We start from the raw sequence: 17841 nt of genomic DNA, 5'->3' as shown, positions 1-17841 counted from the left end.
ATACTCTGCAATTAATAGTGCAAATATAGCTTTATGTGACTACACTATTGTGCCCCAGATAATTTCTTGTAGAAAGCTGAATTACATCCATCATATGTTAAAGTGTGTACTGCCTTTTAAAAAATCTCTAAAAAAGGCTGAATAATTTTTGTAAATAATTGTTTTTTTGTCATGCATTTGAGCGACTCATTGAGAACATTTATATTCAAAACTTCATTTGTTTTGATTGGACACTTGGGAAGTATTATGTGTGGTGGATTTTGTAGTTCTTGACTGGATGGGCACAACTCTTAGCATCTGTGGCCAGTGAGACTACTTGTCCCTATTCAAAATGGGTATTCCACAAACATTTAGTAACAGCTTATCCAACTTTAGTTAACATCTTGAGTTCCTGTGGGCATTCCTGTCAGTAAATGATTATGTTCTTACGTTCTTAAATTCATTGCTAAAATTTTTATAGAAACTGGCTTCCCAGTTCAAAGGCCTAGACCACTATCAGGCGCACATCCAAAGGGAGAGGTCATAATATCCAAAATGGATTACTTACATTGCTCACTGGATATCCCTACACTGCAATCACTTCTGCAAGTACTGTGTATCTTCCCATATTTTCCTTCTGATATACTATTCTCATTGTTGCACCTTGAGGTGTGTATATGGAGGTTCATATATGATGAGGTGCAGCTGGCTGAGGTGCAAGTGGACTTTTCTAGTGTGGCTCTCTGATTTGCCTCTACAATTGCACAGGAGGATCTGGGGCACAGTAAATGGAAAAGAACTGTATGATGTTTGTGGTATCTTTTATTATCCATGCTTATCCAGGCCAGTGCATCTGAGCATTCTGGATGTACACTAAACCACAGCAAGTATGGACTGCTTGTTTAAATAGATGCCAAAGAACTTTTTTCCTGTAGCTGAAATTGATCTGAACAGAACTGAACTCTGAACTGAAGCATTGAACATGGTAACAGTTATTCTGCGTGGAAAATGTTTTCAGTGCTATGACCCCCATCCTGAGCTGTGGAGGAAAAACATAAATATTATTGTCCAAGTGATGTGGCACCCCAGGGCAACTGCTTTGATCCTGGTTATGGTGAAGTTCTTTTGACAACTGTCAGAGGCTAGAATCCATGGCGGGACCCCCAGAAGCTGCTGACTGAATCTGACATTCTTAGACAGACTAGGTGGGTGAGGTGATGTCTTTTATTGGACCAACTTCTGTTATAACTGGGAGTGGCGTTGTCATTGTGAAAGAATTCTCTGAGGTGGAGTAGGCGGAAGAATTCTTCTAGTTCTCCATATGTTAGTAGGGTTTCAGGTTTTGTGGTGGAGCAAAAGTTCAGTCCCTTAGAGAGTGCAGATAATTCAGCTCTAGTTAGGGGTAGTCTTGATAAATTGATGATGATGGGGTGTCATGTAGTGTCCATGTGGTGGGTACTGGTACCACGGTTTCTCTCGGAGGTGGTGTTCTGTGCCTTGTGGACTAGTTGTAGCTTCATGAATGTCATGAGGTTTTTTTATCGCTGTTTTGGATTTCTTGCATGTTTTCCAGATAACTTTCCACACATTTTTACTTCCAGCATGTGGGAGCCTGTGATGATTTCTCATTTGAGGTGATCCCTCCTGGAATGTGTGAGGTGCAGTAAAAGGTTCCTCATTTTTTCTGAAGTCTGTCTGCAGAGCTGTTCTGCATATTTGGAGTTGTAAGTAGTGGTCAGAATGTTATGGATGTGAGACTTCTGGGGAAGATGATTTGTTTCTTGCATTTGCTCAGGAAGTAGATGTGGCTGTTAAGTTTTGCTTCCTTTTTCTTCATGTTGTGGAGTGTCCATTTCAGATAGCAAAATTCAGTATCATCTATGGCTGAATTGAATGTTGTTGTAGTACTCATGTTGGTCCCAGGATATTAGAGATGCAAAGTAGGTGAGGTAATATCTCTTACTGGACCAACTTCTGGTCTCTCTAATTTCCTGGGACCAACACAGCTACAATACCACTTTGGACATTCTTGGCTGTTTCACGGCTGCAATGAGACTGTCAATTTCAGTCAGCAGCAGCCGGTCCAGGGAGCAATATTTTATTTTGCTTATGCCATGCAAATTTCTGAAACAAGGTGGTTTTTGTTTGGTTGGGTTTTTTGGCGGGTGGGGAGGGGAGATGAAAGTTCTGGTTGTAAGAAATTAAAAAAAAAATGGGTTAATTCCAATTTGGAACAAAACCATTTTTTTGAAATAGCAAAATTTAATGTGGCTGGAAATCCTGAGTTTTGGTCAGCTTTGCTCAGCACCTAGAAGCTCCTATAGTGACATGGCTAGATTTTCAAAATCGGTGCCCAATGCATCTTGACTCTTCTGAAAATCTAACAACTTAGGTGTCTAAATAAGAGCTGAGCTCTTTCTGAAAATCTGGCCAGGAGTGTTTGGAGTGTGTATGTACATATATTCAGACACACACACACACACCTGTCTCCCTATGTCCATGTTTTGGTTGTGCAGTAAAACTATTTGTATCTGAATAAAATATATGCAAATTTTAAGTGAGATATGAACAATTTCCCATCATGTAAACAAATGCAACTCTTCATTGCTACACAACCAGTGCAGATCACCCTAAACAGGTCAACATCACCTGTAAAGATTGTGGGGGTTACTACTTTTCAATAGGTGAGCCCACACGCTCTCTTCCCTCCCCCAAACTTGTGCTGCTCACAGGAGCAATGAGAAAAATCAATAGAAAGTTTTCTTATTCAGATTTATTATCAAAGTGTAACTGCTTCTGTACTGATAAACAGGAGTAGATAGTTTTTATGTCTTTTGTCATCATTAAAGTAATATAGTTCATTTTTTTCCAAATAAAAGGACACAAAAACCACCTAACAAACAGAGTGCGATGGAAACACGATGTGCACACTATCAGTGGGGAAATAAGAACAATGAATCTTAACCTTTTCAGCAGAGTTATTGGCAAACTTCACGTGTAAATACTGTTTAAATCTATAGCAGGAAATCACACAGGAAGGTCTGACAAACGTTCTAAGCAGCAGCTTACCACAGTTAAGCAAAGAGAGAAAGTAGCTTTAGGGATAATGCTGTTTTCCTTATTTCTGCTAACATTGCTTGTTCAGTGTCAGAAGAAACTCACTTTATTTTTGTAACCATTGTCACAAAACACTTTCCTTTGTTCAGTTTCCCATTTAGATATTCACAGGGCACAAAGACTACATTTAAATTGAACATCAAAGCTTCTAATTTACACTTGCAGTGTTATACAATCGTACTACATAATCATGTACTTTCATTGCAGTCTGGAGTCTTTTGTCACTTGTTTTGGCTTTGCACCAAAAATGGAAAGACTTATGTTTAGTGTACTAAAGAAAACCATTTATTGTGCTGAACAGTCTTTAAAAGATACTACTGTAATAGCATCACTTTGTAGAGGAGAATAAAATAGCAGCTTTTGGTGTTTAATTTTAGATGTAGTCTTTGTGCCCTGATATATTGAACATATGAATGTGAAATTGAACAAAACAAGGTTTGCCAGTTGCTTTTGTTGACATTTAGAGGCCCATTGCTTTTATTTCCTCACTCGCATTTGTCTTTTACATCACATTTCCATCACTCTCTGCAGATATTTTAATTTGGAAAAAGGAGTTCTGTTCCTTTAATAGTGACAAAAACCATGCACACCAAGCAGTATCTACAGTATTCCTGTTTCTTTAACCAGAAGCAATTACTCGCATCATAAATTTGAATAAGAAACCTTTACATTGATTTTTCTAGTCTCTTCCATGAGCAGCACAGGGCATGGGTGACGGCAGTGTGGGGAGGAGAGCGGTGCTCAGTTTCTGTAGAAAAGCAGAAACTGGCATAATTGCCACAGGGGAGACATTGGCCTGTTCAGGATGAATTGCAGCAGGAGTATGGCACTGCGGAAGCTTTTGTTTATATGGTGAAAAAAATGTCCAAGTAGTGGTTTAGATTAGTGTATGTGTGCTACATTGCAACAAACCAACATCTCTCCGTAATCTCTCCCTACACCTCTAAAACATTCACAAGGAAACGGGTGTGTAATGCGTACACAGTGTTGATGGAATACCTCTTTCTGAATGTTTGTTTTAGTTGCTGCATATTCTGCCCTGGTTTAACTTACTGATGTGGAACGCAAAGTTTCAAAGGGGTTACATCCATTGTATATTTCATCTTCCTTTGTGCTCTCTTTGCAGAAAAATCTTTGAGGCACTGACATTTTTTTTATAAAGATGTTACACACCTTGGCAATCTTTTATATCTAACTCCTTCAATTCAGCATGTTTAAATTTTATTTGGGATTATTTTTATTTCCAGTTAGATGAATAATTAACACATCTTTGATTTATACTGGGGTGGGCAAACTATGGCCCGCGGTCCAGATCTGGCCCACAAGCCATTGTAAGCCGGCCTGTGAGCTCCTGTTGGGGAGCGGGATCAGGGGCCGCACCAGGCAGCTTAGCCCCTCTCCAGTGCTCCAGCCGGGGTGCTGCACCACGTAGCTCAGCCCCACTCCAGCCGGGACACAGGGTTGGGGCTGTGCGGGGTCGGGGCTGCACAACGTGGCTTGGCCCCTCTCCAGTGCTCCAGCTGGGGCGCTGCACCACACAGCTCGGCCCCGCTCCGGTGCTCCACTGGGGTGCAGGGTCGGGGCTGCACCATCTGGCTTGGCGGCTGGGGCACTGGGTCGGGGGCTGCACCGCGCTGCTCCCAGAAGCCGTGGCATGGTCCCACTCCAGCTCCTATGCACTCCAATGGGAGCTGCAGGGGCAGTGCCTGCGGATGGGGCAGTGTGCAGAGCCACCTGGCTGCACCTCTGCATAGGAGCCAGAGAAGGGACATGCTGCTGCTTCCAGGAGCCGCTTGAGGTAAGCACCGCTTGAGGTAAGCGCCGTTTGGAGCCTGCACCCCTGAGCCTCTCCCCACACCCTAACCCCCTGCCCCAGCCCTGATCCCCCCTTCTGCTCTCCAAACCCCTCAATCCCAGCCCAGAGCACCTTCCTGCACCCCAAACCTCTCATCCCCAGCCTCACCCCAGAGCCCGCACCCCCAGCAAGAACCTGCACCCCTTCCCACATCTCTGCCCCAGCCCTGATCCCCCTCCTGCATGCTGAACCCCTCTGCCCCAGCCCAGACCACCCTCCTACACTCCAAACTCTTCATCCCCAGCCCCACCCCCACCCCAGAGCCCACACCCCCAACCAGAGCCCTCACCCCCTCACATACCCCAACCCTAATTTTGTGAACATTCATGGCCCGCCATACAATTTCTATTCCTGATGTGGCCCTTGGGCCAAAAAGTTTGCCCACTTCTGATTTCTACAATGAAAAAAATGCATAATATTTAAAACAAGCAACTCTTACTATGCAGGATTTATTTAAGGGACTTACAGGTTTCAAAATTGGACTTGAGATGGCCAAAGGGATAAATAATTATTTTAAAGTATTTGTTAGATAGTGGGGTAATTCTGCAGAAATAAAACTGCAGTTATCAGCATAAATAAAGACAAACAAGCTGATCAAAGAATTGCCCCATCCTAAGATTAATTCTTCACCTGGTTAGAGAGCACAGCTTTCCACCGCATCAGGAATTTTCCCTTTTCTGTCTCTCCAGCTACCTTCCTCACAACTCTTCCCCTGAGTACATGTACAAAGGGAGATGAAAGTGAGGCTGCAGAGAACCCCTTGTGCACTGAGGATCAGCTAGACTTCATGAAGTTTCACTGTTATCTTTAAAGCTCTTGGGACTGGCTGAACAGATATGCTTTAAAAAAATAAATACTGGAGCAAATCCCTTCTTATTCACATGTGTAAAGTTAAGCATGTGTGTAAATCTTTGCAAGATTAGGACCTAAAACTCTAAACATTTTAGGGTAAGGATTGACTTCTATTGTGTTTGTATAACACCCGGCACACTGGGGTCCCAAAGCTGCATAGTTCTGTGTGCTACTTTAATACAAATAAAAAGTAACAAAATAGGTAAAAATCTTACCTCTGGCAAAATTACTTGCTAGTCGTTGAGCTTTGGGCAAGAGTCCCCCTTCTATTCTGTTCACCTCTCACTCCTTTTAAGTATACTGACAGATCTCAATTTACAAGGTATTTTCTTTGCTCACAAGCTCCTTCACTTTCTCTCATTTGTCAGAGAATAAGATTTGAAATGCTCACTTGCATATTTTTTTTAAAAGGGGTAGATATTAGTCTAGAGAAATTTTAGCCCTCTCTCCCCAAAATAAGGTTGAACATTGTATCCAAATTGGGAAATTCAAGGTGAAGGCTGACAATTTATCTTTTGCCTCCTACTCTGTTCTTAGTTTACCATGTTAGGTAGATGAATTAACAGCATATGGCCTGGGGATCTCAGATTTTGATGGTTCTGGGTTTACACCAAACATATAGAAGGTCAGGGACGGGCAACTGGCATGCCAGATCATTTTATCTGGCACACCAACCAGAGGAGACTGAGGCTAGGAGGCAGCTCTGCAAGCCCCTGGAATGCGGGCAGGGGAGAGAAGCTCTGTCAGTGCAGAGGATGACAAATGAGAGCAAGAGCTGTTCTTCCCACTGCCTGGAGGAGAAGAGGAGGCTGCTACTTGGCACCTCATCAGGTGCCAGCTCCCTGACTGCAGCAGATTTGCTCTGTAATGGCCCTGGTGGACAGCACCCATTGACTACCAATGGGGCAATGTGACACCAGCAGTAGGGACCAGGGCAGGGGCAGTATTCAGGGTGCAGGCTCATTTGCTGACCTGGAGATCTTGGGGGTGAACGTGGCTGGGCAGGAATATGTGACACAGTGCAGCATGTTGGTATTGGTATGGGACTCGCTGCTCGGTGTATATTCTCACAGTAGCAGCCAGGCAAGCTGCCCCGGGATAGCCAGGGCCACTTCTTCCTCAGTCACAACAGCTCACCGAAGGATTTTAGTGGATCTTATGGCCCTCTGCTACCTCAACGTTGCCCATCTCTGCAGTAGGTTAATGGACTAGATCAGGAATCGGCAACCTTTGGCACGTGGCCCACATTCCTCAGCCTGCTCTGCTTCCTGTAGCCCCCATTGGCCTGGAGCGGCAAACCGCGGCTAGTGGGAGCCACGATCGGCCGAACCTGCAGACACAGCAGGTAAACAAACTGGCCCAGGCTGCCAGGGGGCTTACCCTGGCGAGCCGTGTGCCAAAGGTTGCCGATCCCTGGACTAGATGTATCATCTAGGCACCAGTGCTAGAATTTAGAATTCTACCCGTTCATTCTTGTGAATCAAGAGTTAAACTACTACATTTTAATGTTTATGCCAGCCAGGACTGGAGGCCAGGTTGAGGGCCGCTTAGGAAATTTTGCTTAATAAATCTTTTCCATCTGTAATTTCTGCTGCTTTGTAGCCTTTTTGTTGACTCTTGGGTATGTAAATATCTAGGAAGACTATCCCAGGAAAACATTGGCCTTTTTTCTCTCGGCTGCTGATAATTATATTCTTTAACCAGTTAATTACACATTTAGGGTAAAATTTTCAGAAGTCCCCATGTCCTATTTCACAAGTGACTTGAGCACTTTGGCTCCTGAATTCCTTTATGCTTAATTCCAAATCCTTCAATGAGATTTGTGTGGATGGACCTCCAGTGAAATCAATGAGGCTCCATGCAGGCACAGGCTGTGGAGTGGCTTACAGTATATGGACCTTAGTATTTAAGCTAGCTTTGGAAATACATATTTATTGACAAATTGTAGTGACTCTTTAGCTGTATTGTGTATTCTAACATATAGCTATATGCTCCCAGATAAAATGATGGGTGCTTAGACATTTTTATGCATTTGAAGAATTAAATATATAAAAGGAACATGTAATCCACATTTTAGATGCTCTTTGCATGAGGGGATATTTGGTACTTATGAGGAACCATTAGAGTAAATCCTTTAGACTGCAGATTACTGTTGCAGCCAGTTCCAATGAAGACCATAAAACTGTGTCACTTCAGCTACTGCTCATGCCTTATTTCTGCTTGAAGGTCATGTCTTTAAAAGACAGCTTGAAATGAAGCACCTATAACAGTAATACTATTGCTTTGTGAAAAACTACGAACATAATGGAATCCTTAAAATTGTAAGAATAGAGCATGTAGCAGATGTTATCTGGATTATACCTCTGCCTGCTTAAAAAAGGCAGGCTTTCTATGGTGTGGAACTAAGAGTGCCGAGCTTTGTTTTATCTTAAAGTATAAAACAAAGGCAGAAATCCTGTGAAAAATGTATTGTATGTAGAGCTGACCAGAGGATGACAATTCCATTTTGTGGCAACTTCTGAGGTTTTGAATGTGTTTTCATTCTGCATTAGAACAAAATCCAATCCTTTCAAATGCTGTGAAAACAGGGAATTGTCAAGTGAGAGAGATAGGGGTGTGTGTCTGTCAGTCTGTCTATATAGCCTGGGATTGACCACTGGCCGGGGAGGTGGCAGACTCAGGTTCAAGTCTCTACTGCTTTATTTAGAGCAACAGAGGGTCCTGTGGCACCTTTAAGACTAACAGAAGTATTGGGAGCATAAGCTTTCGTGGGTAAGAACCTCACTTCTTCAGATGCAATCTTGCAAGGATACTTGCCTGAGATGTGGGAGACTCTTGCAAGAATCTTGCAAGATTGCATCTGAAGAAGTGAGGTTCTTACCCATGAAAGCTTATGCTCCCAATACTTCTGTTAGTCTTAAAGGTGCCACAGGACCCTCTGTTGCTTTTTACAGATTCAGACTAACACGGCTACACCTCTGATACTTATTTAGAGCAGTTTTTCATCTTTGATGGCTCCAAATCAGATAGAGCAGGACCTTAGATCTGAGTCTCCCACATCTCAGGCAAGTATCCTAATCATCCAGCTATCGCCCGTGTGTGTGTGTGTCTGTCTTTCTCTTTCATCTCCCCCACCCCCAACCCCAGGGCCCAAAAACCTTCTTGATGAAAGTTTTCTGGAAACCAGTACAACTCTGCAAAACATTTTGGCTCTGAGGAAACATCATGCTGTTCTGTTGAGCTCTAATCATATGAGATCAGTTGCTGATTTTTAAATCTCTAGAGGGCAGTTATTGTTTTAATTCCTTAAAATACCAGAAGTGTTTTAATCTCTCTCTCTCTCTCTCTCTCTCTCTCTCTCTCTCTCTCTCTCTCTCTCTTGGAATGATGTTGAGTTATACAAGTGTCTTAAATATAGAATATTAGCATAATCTCAAGTGTGTGCTAACTGACTTTCTTATGCAAATAGTCTTGAATTTCTCTTGGGCTAAGACTCTCATTTTAGAGCAAGTTGAATGATATTGCTAAACCTCAGATGAGCAATATTATATCAGTTACAGCTGTGACCAAGAGGTGTCACTTTATTTTAAAAATGCAATAACAAAGGAATAGATGGTTCATAGGATCAGTGATGAAATATAGAGCCTTTGCCTCTGTCATGACTGAAAGCCCAGCCTAGTCCAAAGATAATTGCTATGTAATAGCTGTTCAGTGACCTTTGTGAAGGGAGGTAGTGCCCGCAGTACCGTTTCAATGGAAAGGGGGTATCGCTTTTACTAAAATAGAAATACCACAGGCATCATGGTTACATGTTTTAATTTGTGGAAAGAAACTCTGACAAAAAACATCTATAACAACACTACATATTCTTACTGTAGCTCAAAAAGGAGTATGTGCAAGTTGAATGAAGATGGGGTTGTCTTGCGTATCTGACATCTCTCTTAATACTTGTATTGAAACAATTGTTGACAAATCAAATTACTTGCCATCTCTTAAAAGCTAATAACTGAATTGCCCATCCAATTTTAAGAGGATATGGGTATTCTTCACATCATGTCCTAAACTGTTCTACTTTGTTAAAAACAATAATCAACATTACACGTTTACTGTATCAATATAAAACTGCTAAAACTCTGCCCAGATATCAATATGTTACATGGTGCATTATTAAATACAAGTCAAGCATTATATGTCTTTAAAAGGTACTCTGTGATCAGTTCATTCAGTGTGGTCTCATAATGCATTGCATTATAATATGTCACTGAGGAAAAACGGGCTTCGTAAAGTACTTGTTGCCTTTGCAGTGGACCAGTTGTATCTCATTTCAACACTTTTTGACCAACCATAATTAATTACTGGGCAGAATCTTCATTCTTTATAGCTTCTATTTCTTTATATTCAAAAACCCCATTTTCTTCAGGGCTCCTCTTCTATTAAACAGCAGGTAACAAACGTTATAAATTGGCTGTCACTGTAATGAATTGGTGGGCTTATATTAAATAGAAACTTAGAACACATTATGCATTCGTTACTTGGACTAGCAATCTGGCAAATATGGATGTACTCCAGTACAATATAGATTTGAAAATAAGAGGCATAAGATGGTATACATTACTACTTCTATATGAGTGGAATGGAACTAAACTTAAAATGAGAACATCAAGAACCAATTTTCAGTATCTCTCGATTACCAAATAACTTTGTACACAGAGAAGACATTCGATGGAATGTCTTCATCCTGAAATGGTTTGGCTTAGACCTTGAATACATCTCTGTATTACATACAAATTTGGGAGCTTGAGTTTCACACAGACTGAGTTGAATTCTCTCATTGTGGTTACTTGTCAGGGACGCCAGATTCTATGCATCTGAAGAAGTGAGGTTTTTACCCAAGAAAGCTTATGCCCAAATAAATCTGTTAGTCTTTAAGGTGCCACCAGACTCCTTGTTGTTTTTGTAGATTCTTCTTACCACTCTTTTTTACTTGGATATTGGACCCCCTGACAACTCAGGAGGAAATGACAAAGGTCTAGAAGGCATTATGAGTGGTAAAACAAATTCTAAATTTCCATTATGTATAGATGACTTGCTGGCTTATTTTGTTAAGCTTAATTCCCCAGTTCCTCTCTCCTATATCATCTCTTATCTATCAGTGACAAATTTTCACTCTTCCTAGGCTGCAATAAACTAGTAAATATTAACAGCGCTGTCACAAATATTCTACATTTGCATCTGCTGACATGCCTTCTATTTAAGTTTAAATGGAAACCAAATGAAAGATGTTTTGTGACCTACTGTGGTGATTTAGAGAGGACCTCAGAACTCAGTACTGAAAACATGCAATTTAAAAGACCATTAACAATTGGTTCCCTGACCCCCACCTCACCTTTTCTGGTAGGGGAGGATATGACTATCAAAATTGTAATATCTTGACAAATCAATTACATATTATGTGTGTGCCTAGTAGACTGCCAATCTAATGTAACACTATAAAAATTCCTTGAAAAAACTAGGCCCCTATCTATACAAATACACCTCTACCCCAATATAACGCGACCCGATATAACACAAATTCGGATATAACGCAGTAAAGCAGTGCTCCGGGGGGGGGGGGGGGGGGGGAGGGCAGGGCTGCACACTCTGGTGGATCAAAGCAAGTTTGATATAACGCGGTTTCACCTATAACACGGTAAGATTTTTTGGCTCCCGAGAACAGAGTTATATCGGGGTAGAGGTGTACAGAAAAAAAAAGTATCTCCCTAGATTGTAAACTAAAATATGTTAATCTCCCATCTATGAGTACCATATGAGTCATACAAAGACTGCATGATTTGGACCATCCACAAGGGACTGACAGAGGCCAAGAGTGTTGCAGAAAATGGCTTATTTTCCCTGGCAAACCCTGACTCGGTTATCCCCTACCTTTGGCTTTGCTAAGATTCCTCAACATTGTTTTCACCATTTCAGCTCCACTAGTGATTACTATTGTTAATTATGTTTAGTACAAAATCGGGTCCCATTGTGTTAGGCGCTGTACAAACACAGACTAGCACAGTCCCTACCTCTATTTACATTCTAAATAGACAATAGAGATGCAGAGTGGGGAAAGGGGCATAATACACAAGCAGAGAGAACAATGCGATGGTGGCAAACATCATGTTGGTGCCACAACTTTTTTTTTTTTTTTTTTTTTATGGGGAAGGGGTTTAGTTATGTGTGGGGGAGGGATAGCTCAGTGGTTTGAGCCTTGGCCTGCTAAACCCAGGGTTGTGAGCTCAATCCATGAGGGTGCCATTTAGGGATCTGGGGCAAAAATCTGTCTGGGGATTGGTCTGCTTTGAGCAGGGGGTTGGATTAGATGACCTCCTGAGGTCCCTTCCAGCCCTGATATTCTATGATTCTATGATATGTAAATGGAAAGAAAAATGAGGGGAGAGGGGACATTGATGGGAAAGGGGGTGAGGGGAGACAGGGCAGGGAGAAGAAGATCCAGTATGGAATAAAGCTGAGGTGAAGAGACCTGGAGGGAAGAGGAGTGGGAGGGTTGGAGCAAACAACCAATCAGCACAGAGCAGAGAAAGTCCAGTTAAAAATGTAGAAATTTCTCCATATGTCCAAAGGTCTCTGCTTTGTTTCTACCACTAGAGTTTCTGCAGTCCACATGGCTGGGGGGAGGGGTACTGAGGGGAGTCACCACCTGGGTCTTAGCTTCCCCCAAGCAGGGTGTGTGTGCGTGTGTGTGTGTGGGGGGGTTGTTTCTCCTGCACAGCTTGGAGTCTGAGGAGGTGACCCATTTTACCCCTCCCCCAATAGCAGCAATCCCTGCTTTGGCTGCTTTTGCAGCTACTCCTATGGGCTAGAGCAGGGATCGGCAACCTTTGGCACGCGGCCTGCCAGGCTGGTGGGCCACGTGCCAAAGGTTGCCAATCCCTGGGTTAGAGTCTCTGGCTGGTTCCTCTCTTCAATCTTTCCCCAAGGCCACATGGCAGGGAGGTGAGGCATGACCTGGTTCCTAGTTTCCCCAGAGTGAGGGGGATACTAGTATAGACAGGACTCCAAGCAGCCATGAGGGAAGAAATTCAAACACACAAAGAGCAGTTAGGTGCCTAACTCCTATTTGTATCTTGGAAAATCTCCCCACGTCATTGAGGCTTGCCCTGAACAGGGTTAGTTGACATGGTGCTTAAAACACCAGCAGTCACCTGGAACCCTTCCTACACTAGCTGCCCCACTGTTGCTACCATTGGTGGAGCTGAGACTGTGGTAGCAACAATAGGAAACCCTTGGCAAAAAAGCATAGTGTAGGCACATTTCTAGGCCTGCTAAAGAGATCTCTTTACATTCCCAGGCACTAGGCCAGGCAAACAGTTGTCACACCAGTAACCCAAACAGCTTTGAGCGTTTTGTCTGACCTGATGTAGAGTAGCCACATAAAAGCTGCTATTTTGGCTTAGTCTGCCCAGGAAGGCAGTTGATACTAGCTGGTACTGGCTGGGGCTCAAGGGTGGCCAAGGCCTCATAGGAATAGGCTAGTTTAGTACCTTCCCTAGACAGCTTCCACTTCCAGGGTGCCTGGAGTCCTGACAACAGTCTCAATCGATTGACCACTGGATGAACCTCTAGAGAGGGTGTCAGTGTAAACATTGCCTACCCTCTCCTGGTGATGATTTCTCTCCAACAGGCTATGGTTTTATACTGGCCCAGCGGGTGCAGTTTGTCAACCAAAAGTGTAGGGATGAATTTCACACTAAACAAACCTTAGCTTAGAGTAGTAAAGTTTAATAATGTATGTATGTAACCTACATGCCTTATTCTGTAGCATTGGATTATTTTTAAGTGTAAAGAAAGGGAGAGCAGCAGTAGGGAAGAGACAGACATTTTTTGATTTAATTGTGTGTGTGTGTGTGTGTGCGCACAAGCAGAGTGCAGAGCATGACAACGTGCTAGAAGGACCCAGAAATAGCCAGAAGTTGAACAAACTCAGTAGCTGTTTCTGAAGCTAGGCAAGGGATTACATTGAGGGCAAGCAGTTCCACACATTCACTATCTGAGAGGGGAGCCAATCAAAGGTCAGGTGGGGTTGGGAGGTTATAAATATAGGAGTTAAAGACAGCCTAATGGACTGAGCAGTTGGATTGTTGTGAAGGCTGGGTCCCAATACCTGTAGCCTTTTGGATACAGGTGAGTGCTATTCCAGCTTTACTTACTGGGGAAGCCTTCCATTAGGATAATGTTTGATCTGCTGTGGTGAATTTGATGGACCTAGAGGAATATCTGGGACAGGAGTATTTGTTATTCCTAAAGGCTACAGAGCCTATAGAACTTGGTTAGCTGACAGGGTTCTGAAGTGTTCAGAAAAGAATTGAGATGCTGCCTTTCTTCTCAAGCTCTGAAGAGTCCAGATGAAGTCCACTGTGTATTATGGTCATGCTATGGTCGCGGCGGGGACAGAAAGTGAGAACAGGTGTTCACATGGGACGTTTGTAGCCAGCATTACAAGGTATTTACATGCCAGATATGCTAAACATTCGTATGCCCCTCCATGCTTCAGCCACCATTCCAGAAGACATGCTTCCATGCTGATGACGCTCGTTAAAAACATAATGTTTTTATTAAATTTCTGACTGAACTACTTGAGGGAGAATTGTTTGTATCTGGCTCTATTTTACTTGCGTTCTGCCATATATTTCATGTTATAGTAGTCTCAGATGATGACTCGGCGAATGTTGTTCATTTTAAGAACACTTTCCCTGCAGATCTGACAAAATGCAAAGAAGGTACCAAAGTGAGTTTTCTAAAGATAGCTACAGCACTTGACCCAAGATTTAAGAATCTGAATTGCCTTCCAAAATCTGAGATGCACGAGGTGGGGAGCATGCTTTCAGAAGTCTTAAAAGAGCAACACTCTGATACCGAAACTACAGAACCCAAACCACCAAAAAAAGAAAATCAATCTTCTGATGGTGGCATATGACTCAGATGATGAAAATGAACATGCATTGGTCCACACTGCTTTGGATTGTTATCGAGCAGAACCCATTAGCAGCAGGGATGCATATCCTGTGGAATGGTAGTTGAAGCATGAAGGGACATATTAATCTTTAGCACATCTGACATGTAAATATCTTGTGACGCCAGCTACAACAATGCCATGAGAACTTTCAGGTGACCTTGTAAACAAGAAGTGGGCAGCATTATCTCCTGCAAATATAAACAAACTTATTTGTCTGAGCTATTGGCTGAACAAGAACTAGGACAGAGTGGACTTGCAGGCTCTAAAATTTTAGATTTTTATTTTTGAATGCATTTTTTTGTACGTCATTCTACATTTGTAAGTTGCACTTTCATGACAAAGAGATTGCACTACAGTACTTGCATTAGGTGAATTGAAAAATACGATTTCTGTTTTTTTACAGTGCAAATACTTGTAATCAAAAATAAATATAAAATGAGCACGGTACACTTTGTATTCTGTGTTGTAATTGAAATCAATATATTTGAAAATATAGAAAGCATCCAAAAATATTTAAATAGCATTCTATTATTGTTTAACAGTGCAATTAATCGCGATTAATTTTTTTAACCGTGCGGTTAATCACGATTTTTTAAATCACTTGACAGCACTAATAAGAAGGAGTTTCTACTGGTGTAGTAAATCTAGGACCTACTAGCTTTTATTTAAGAAGTTATTCATAACAGAATTTGGAATATTTACAAAATTTTTATATGTATTCAATGTTTGTTTACTGTCCCTGAAGCTGACTTATAGAAAAACCTTAGGGCTAAACTCTGTTTTCTTAAAAGACAGAACTGTGGCCTGTGCTTCAGCAAAAAGTTGAGCTGAGTTACAGGAAGAAAGGGAGTGTAATAGTTAAACATAATATCCTGTCACCATCCGCTTACCCTGTCACATGTAGGCATAAATCTATTATTCAGCAGTTGCGTGCATGTAACTAACAGCTTTCTTGATTTGTAGGCTATAATATTGTTTTGTGTCTCTTCCAGTTAATCACTTAAGAAGTGAGGAATGTGTTCTAATGGCAGAGCTTCCCTTTCTTAAATCTGACATCAGAGAAATATTTGAAAGTAAGTATTGAGCTACTTTAGCTCTGAGATACCATGCTAGTTCTCTGCCTTTCATTGTAGGCAATCTACTTGCCAATTTATCCCAGCTTTGATTTAACACTCTTCTAGAAAGCTTTATCTTTTGATAAAGGCCTAGGGTAATATCTGACTTGTAATTAGTTTATGATCACAATACGTCCTCTATCTGGAGGCACCATTATTCTTTTTTTCCTGTAAGAATGTGTTTTCTTGCATTTTTAAATAGGTTGTAGAAGTGTTTAGAAATATGTTTCTCTCAGGCCATCAGTTTTAAAATATATAAACACACTTCTGGAAAAGTATAGTTACCTGTATGAGCTTTTGATCTTTTATCTATCTTCATTCCTTTTCACCTTGAATGATGTGCCTATTGCAAATAAATCAGAGTAGTTGAAGTCTGTGACCTCTCAATTCTCTCCTGTTAAGGAATGAATCCATTCTATGGAACAACTCCTCCACCTTTTGAACTCTTGGAAATTAGGACAATATTTTCATACCCAACCAGAGCAAATTTAATGTTTCACTTGCTGAGTAGTGTAACACATATCTGACCACAGAATAATACTAGTAAATGCCACTGTTGTCTTATTTATAGCAGGAACTAGCCAGAATTGCATATAATTCAGGTAGCTTAACATGTCACATTCAGACGCTGTTTTCAGCTGCTTAAAACTTTGCCAAACTTTAACCATTCAGGTTGAAATTTTCTATTCTGAGGGTCTATCTCAGGCTGATTTTTTTTTTAATATATTTTTTTAAAACCTCAACAAAATCAGCTGTTTTGGAGAAAGAGTTAAAATAGACATTGTTCTGCCAAGGTTAATTTTTTTGACCATTCCATTAAGAAGGTCCAGCATCTTGATGCTCTGAAGCAGAGACTTGAAGTTTGGCAAGATCGAAGGGAAAAGGTCAGAGTGACACAGGCCCCAGGGACAGAGAGGTGTTTTTTGCTGTCCCCATGAAAATACACTCAAATGTAGCCAAGATATAAGCCTCTGGAAATTACTGTTTGGTCAGAAGCAGATTGGTAGCTAACTCTTCAGAACATTCCTTCTGCACTGAGCATGCTCCATCCTGCAGCTGCGGTTACTGAACTGGACTTTTGCTGGAATTGCTCCTAGTGGCTGCTGTGGTTGTCACTAAAACTAAGAGCAGGGAGACTCTCTCTCTCTTGTGCTGTCAATTCTGCACATTCTGGTACCCAGGCAGAGTGGAGGGGAAGGAATGCAGAGGGAGGGTGAAAGAGGGGTAGGTAAGATGAGGATGGGACAAAAGAAGAGAGGGGATGGTGCCAGCAGAGGGGAATGGGGGACAGGATAAAGTAGGGATAGAGAGGACACCGAATGAAGAAGGCTGTAGGAAAAATATTATGTGATCATGTAATTAAAGACTGTATCATCATGCACACAAGGCGGCAGAATTAAGGCTGCACAGACAACCATAATTCTAGTATTTCCGTGCTTGAATTTACAACCTTAATCTTCTTTTAAGTTTGTTTCTACGTAGTTATTTTATATTACTGTGGTGTCTAGAGGCCCCAAATGAGATTGGGCTGTCACGGCACTGTACAAATGTGCTGTAAGAGACAGCCCCTGTCCTGCAAAGATTGCAATCTAAATAGACAAGACAGGCAAAAGATGGGAGGAGTAATAGGCAGAAAGAGTAAATGACTTGCCCAAGGCCACACATCAGGTCAGTGGCAGAGCTGGACATAGAATTTGTATCTCCTGCCTTCCAATCCGATACCCTACCCACTAGACCAAGCTGCTCCTTGTATATGTGACATCAAACATTACATCTCCAGGTAAATAAGATAAAGGATAAAATTCATTCCTGGTGTCACTCCATTGGCAGAAGTGGAATTACAGCAGTGGTGAACTTGGCCTTTTGTTTTTGTCCACTCTCATGAGATGCTGGACAACTTCATCCAAGGC

At 41.8% G+C, this 17841-nt stretch overlaps 1 protein-coding gene across 4 annotated transcripts in view; it reads left to right on the top strand.

Annotated features, from left to right (window-relative positions):
* The window catches only part of LOC135981688 (probable basic-leucine zipper transcription factor R), a 65275-nt gene that overhangs the window by 10250 nt on the left and 37184 nt on the right, over positions 1-17841 (top strand). For all 4 annotated transcript variants that reach the window (XM_065585316.1, XM_065585315.1, XM_065585314.1 and 1 more), the window contains exon 2: positions 15809-15889. In XM_065585316.1, coding sequence (XP_065441388.1) covers positions 15841-15889 — 49 coding nt within the window. In that variant the 5' untranslated portion in view covers positions 15809-15840. The remainder of the gene's footprint in view (positions 1-15808; positions 15890-17841) is intronic.

The sequence above is a fragment of the Chrysemys picta genome, chromosome 2, assembly GCF_011386835.1.
Source record: "Chrysemys picta bellii isolate R12L10 chromosome 2, ASM1138683v2, whole genome shotgun sequence".
NCBI classification, from domain to species: Eukaryota; Metazoa; Chordata; order Testudines; family Emydidae; genus Chrysemys; species Chrysemys picta.
The sequence above is the reverse complement of the archived record's forward strand: the minus strand, read 5'-3'. Positions and strand labels throughout refer to the sequence as shown.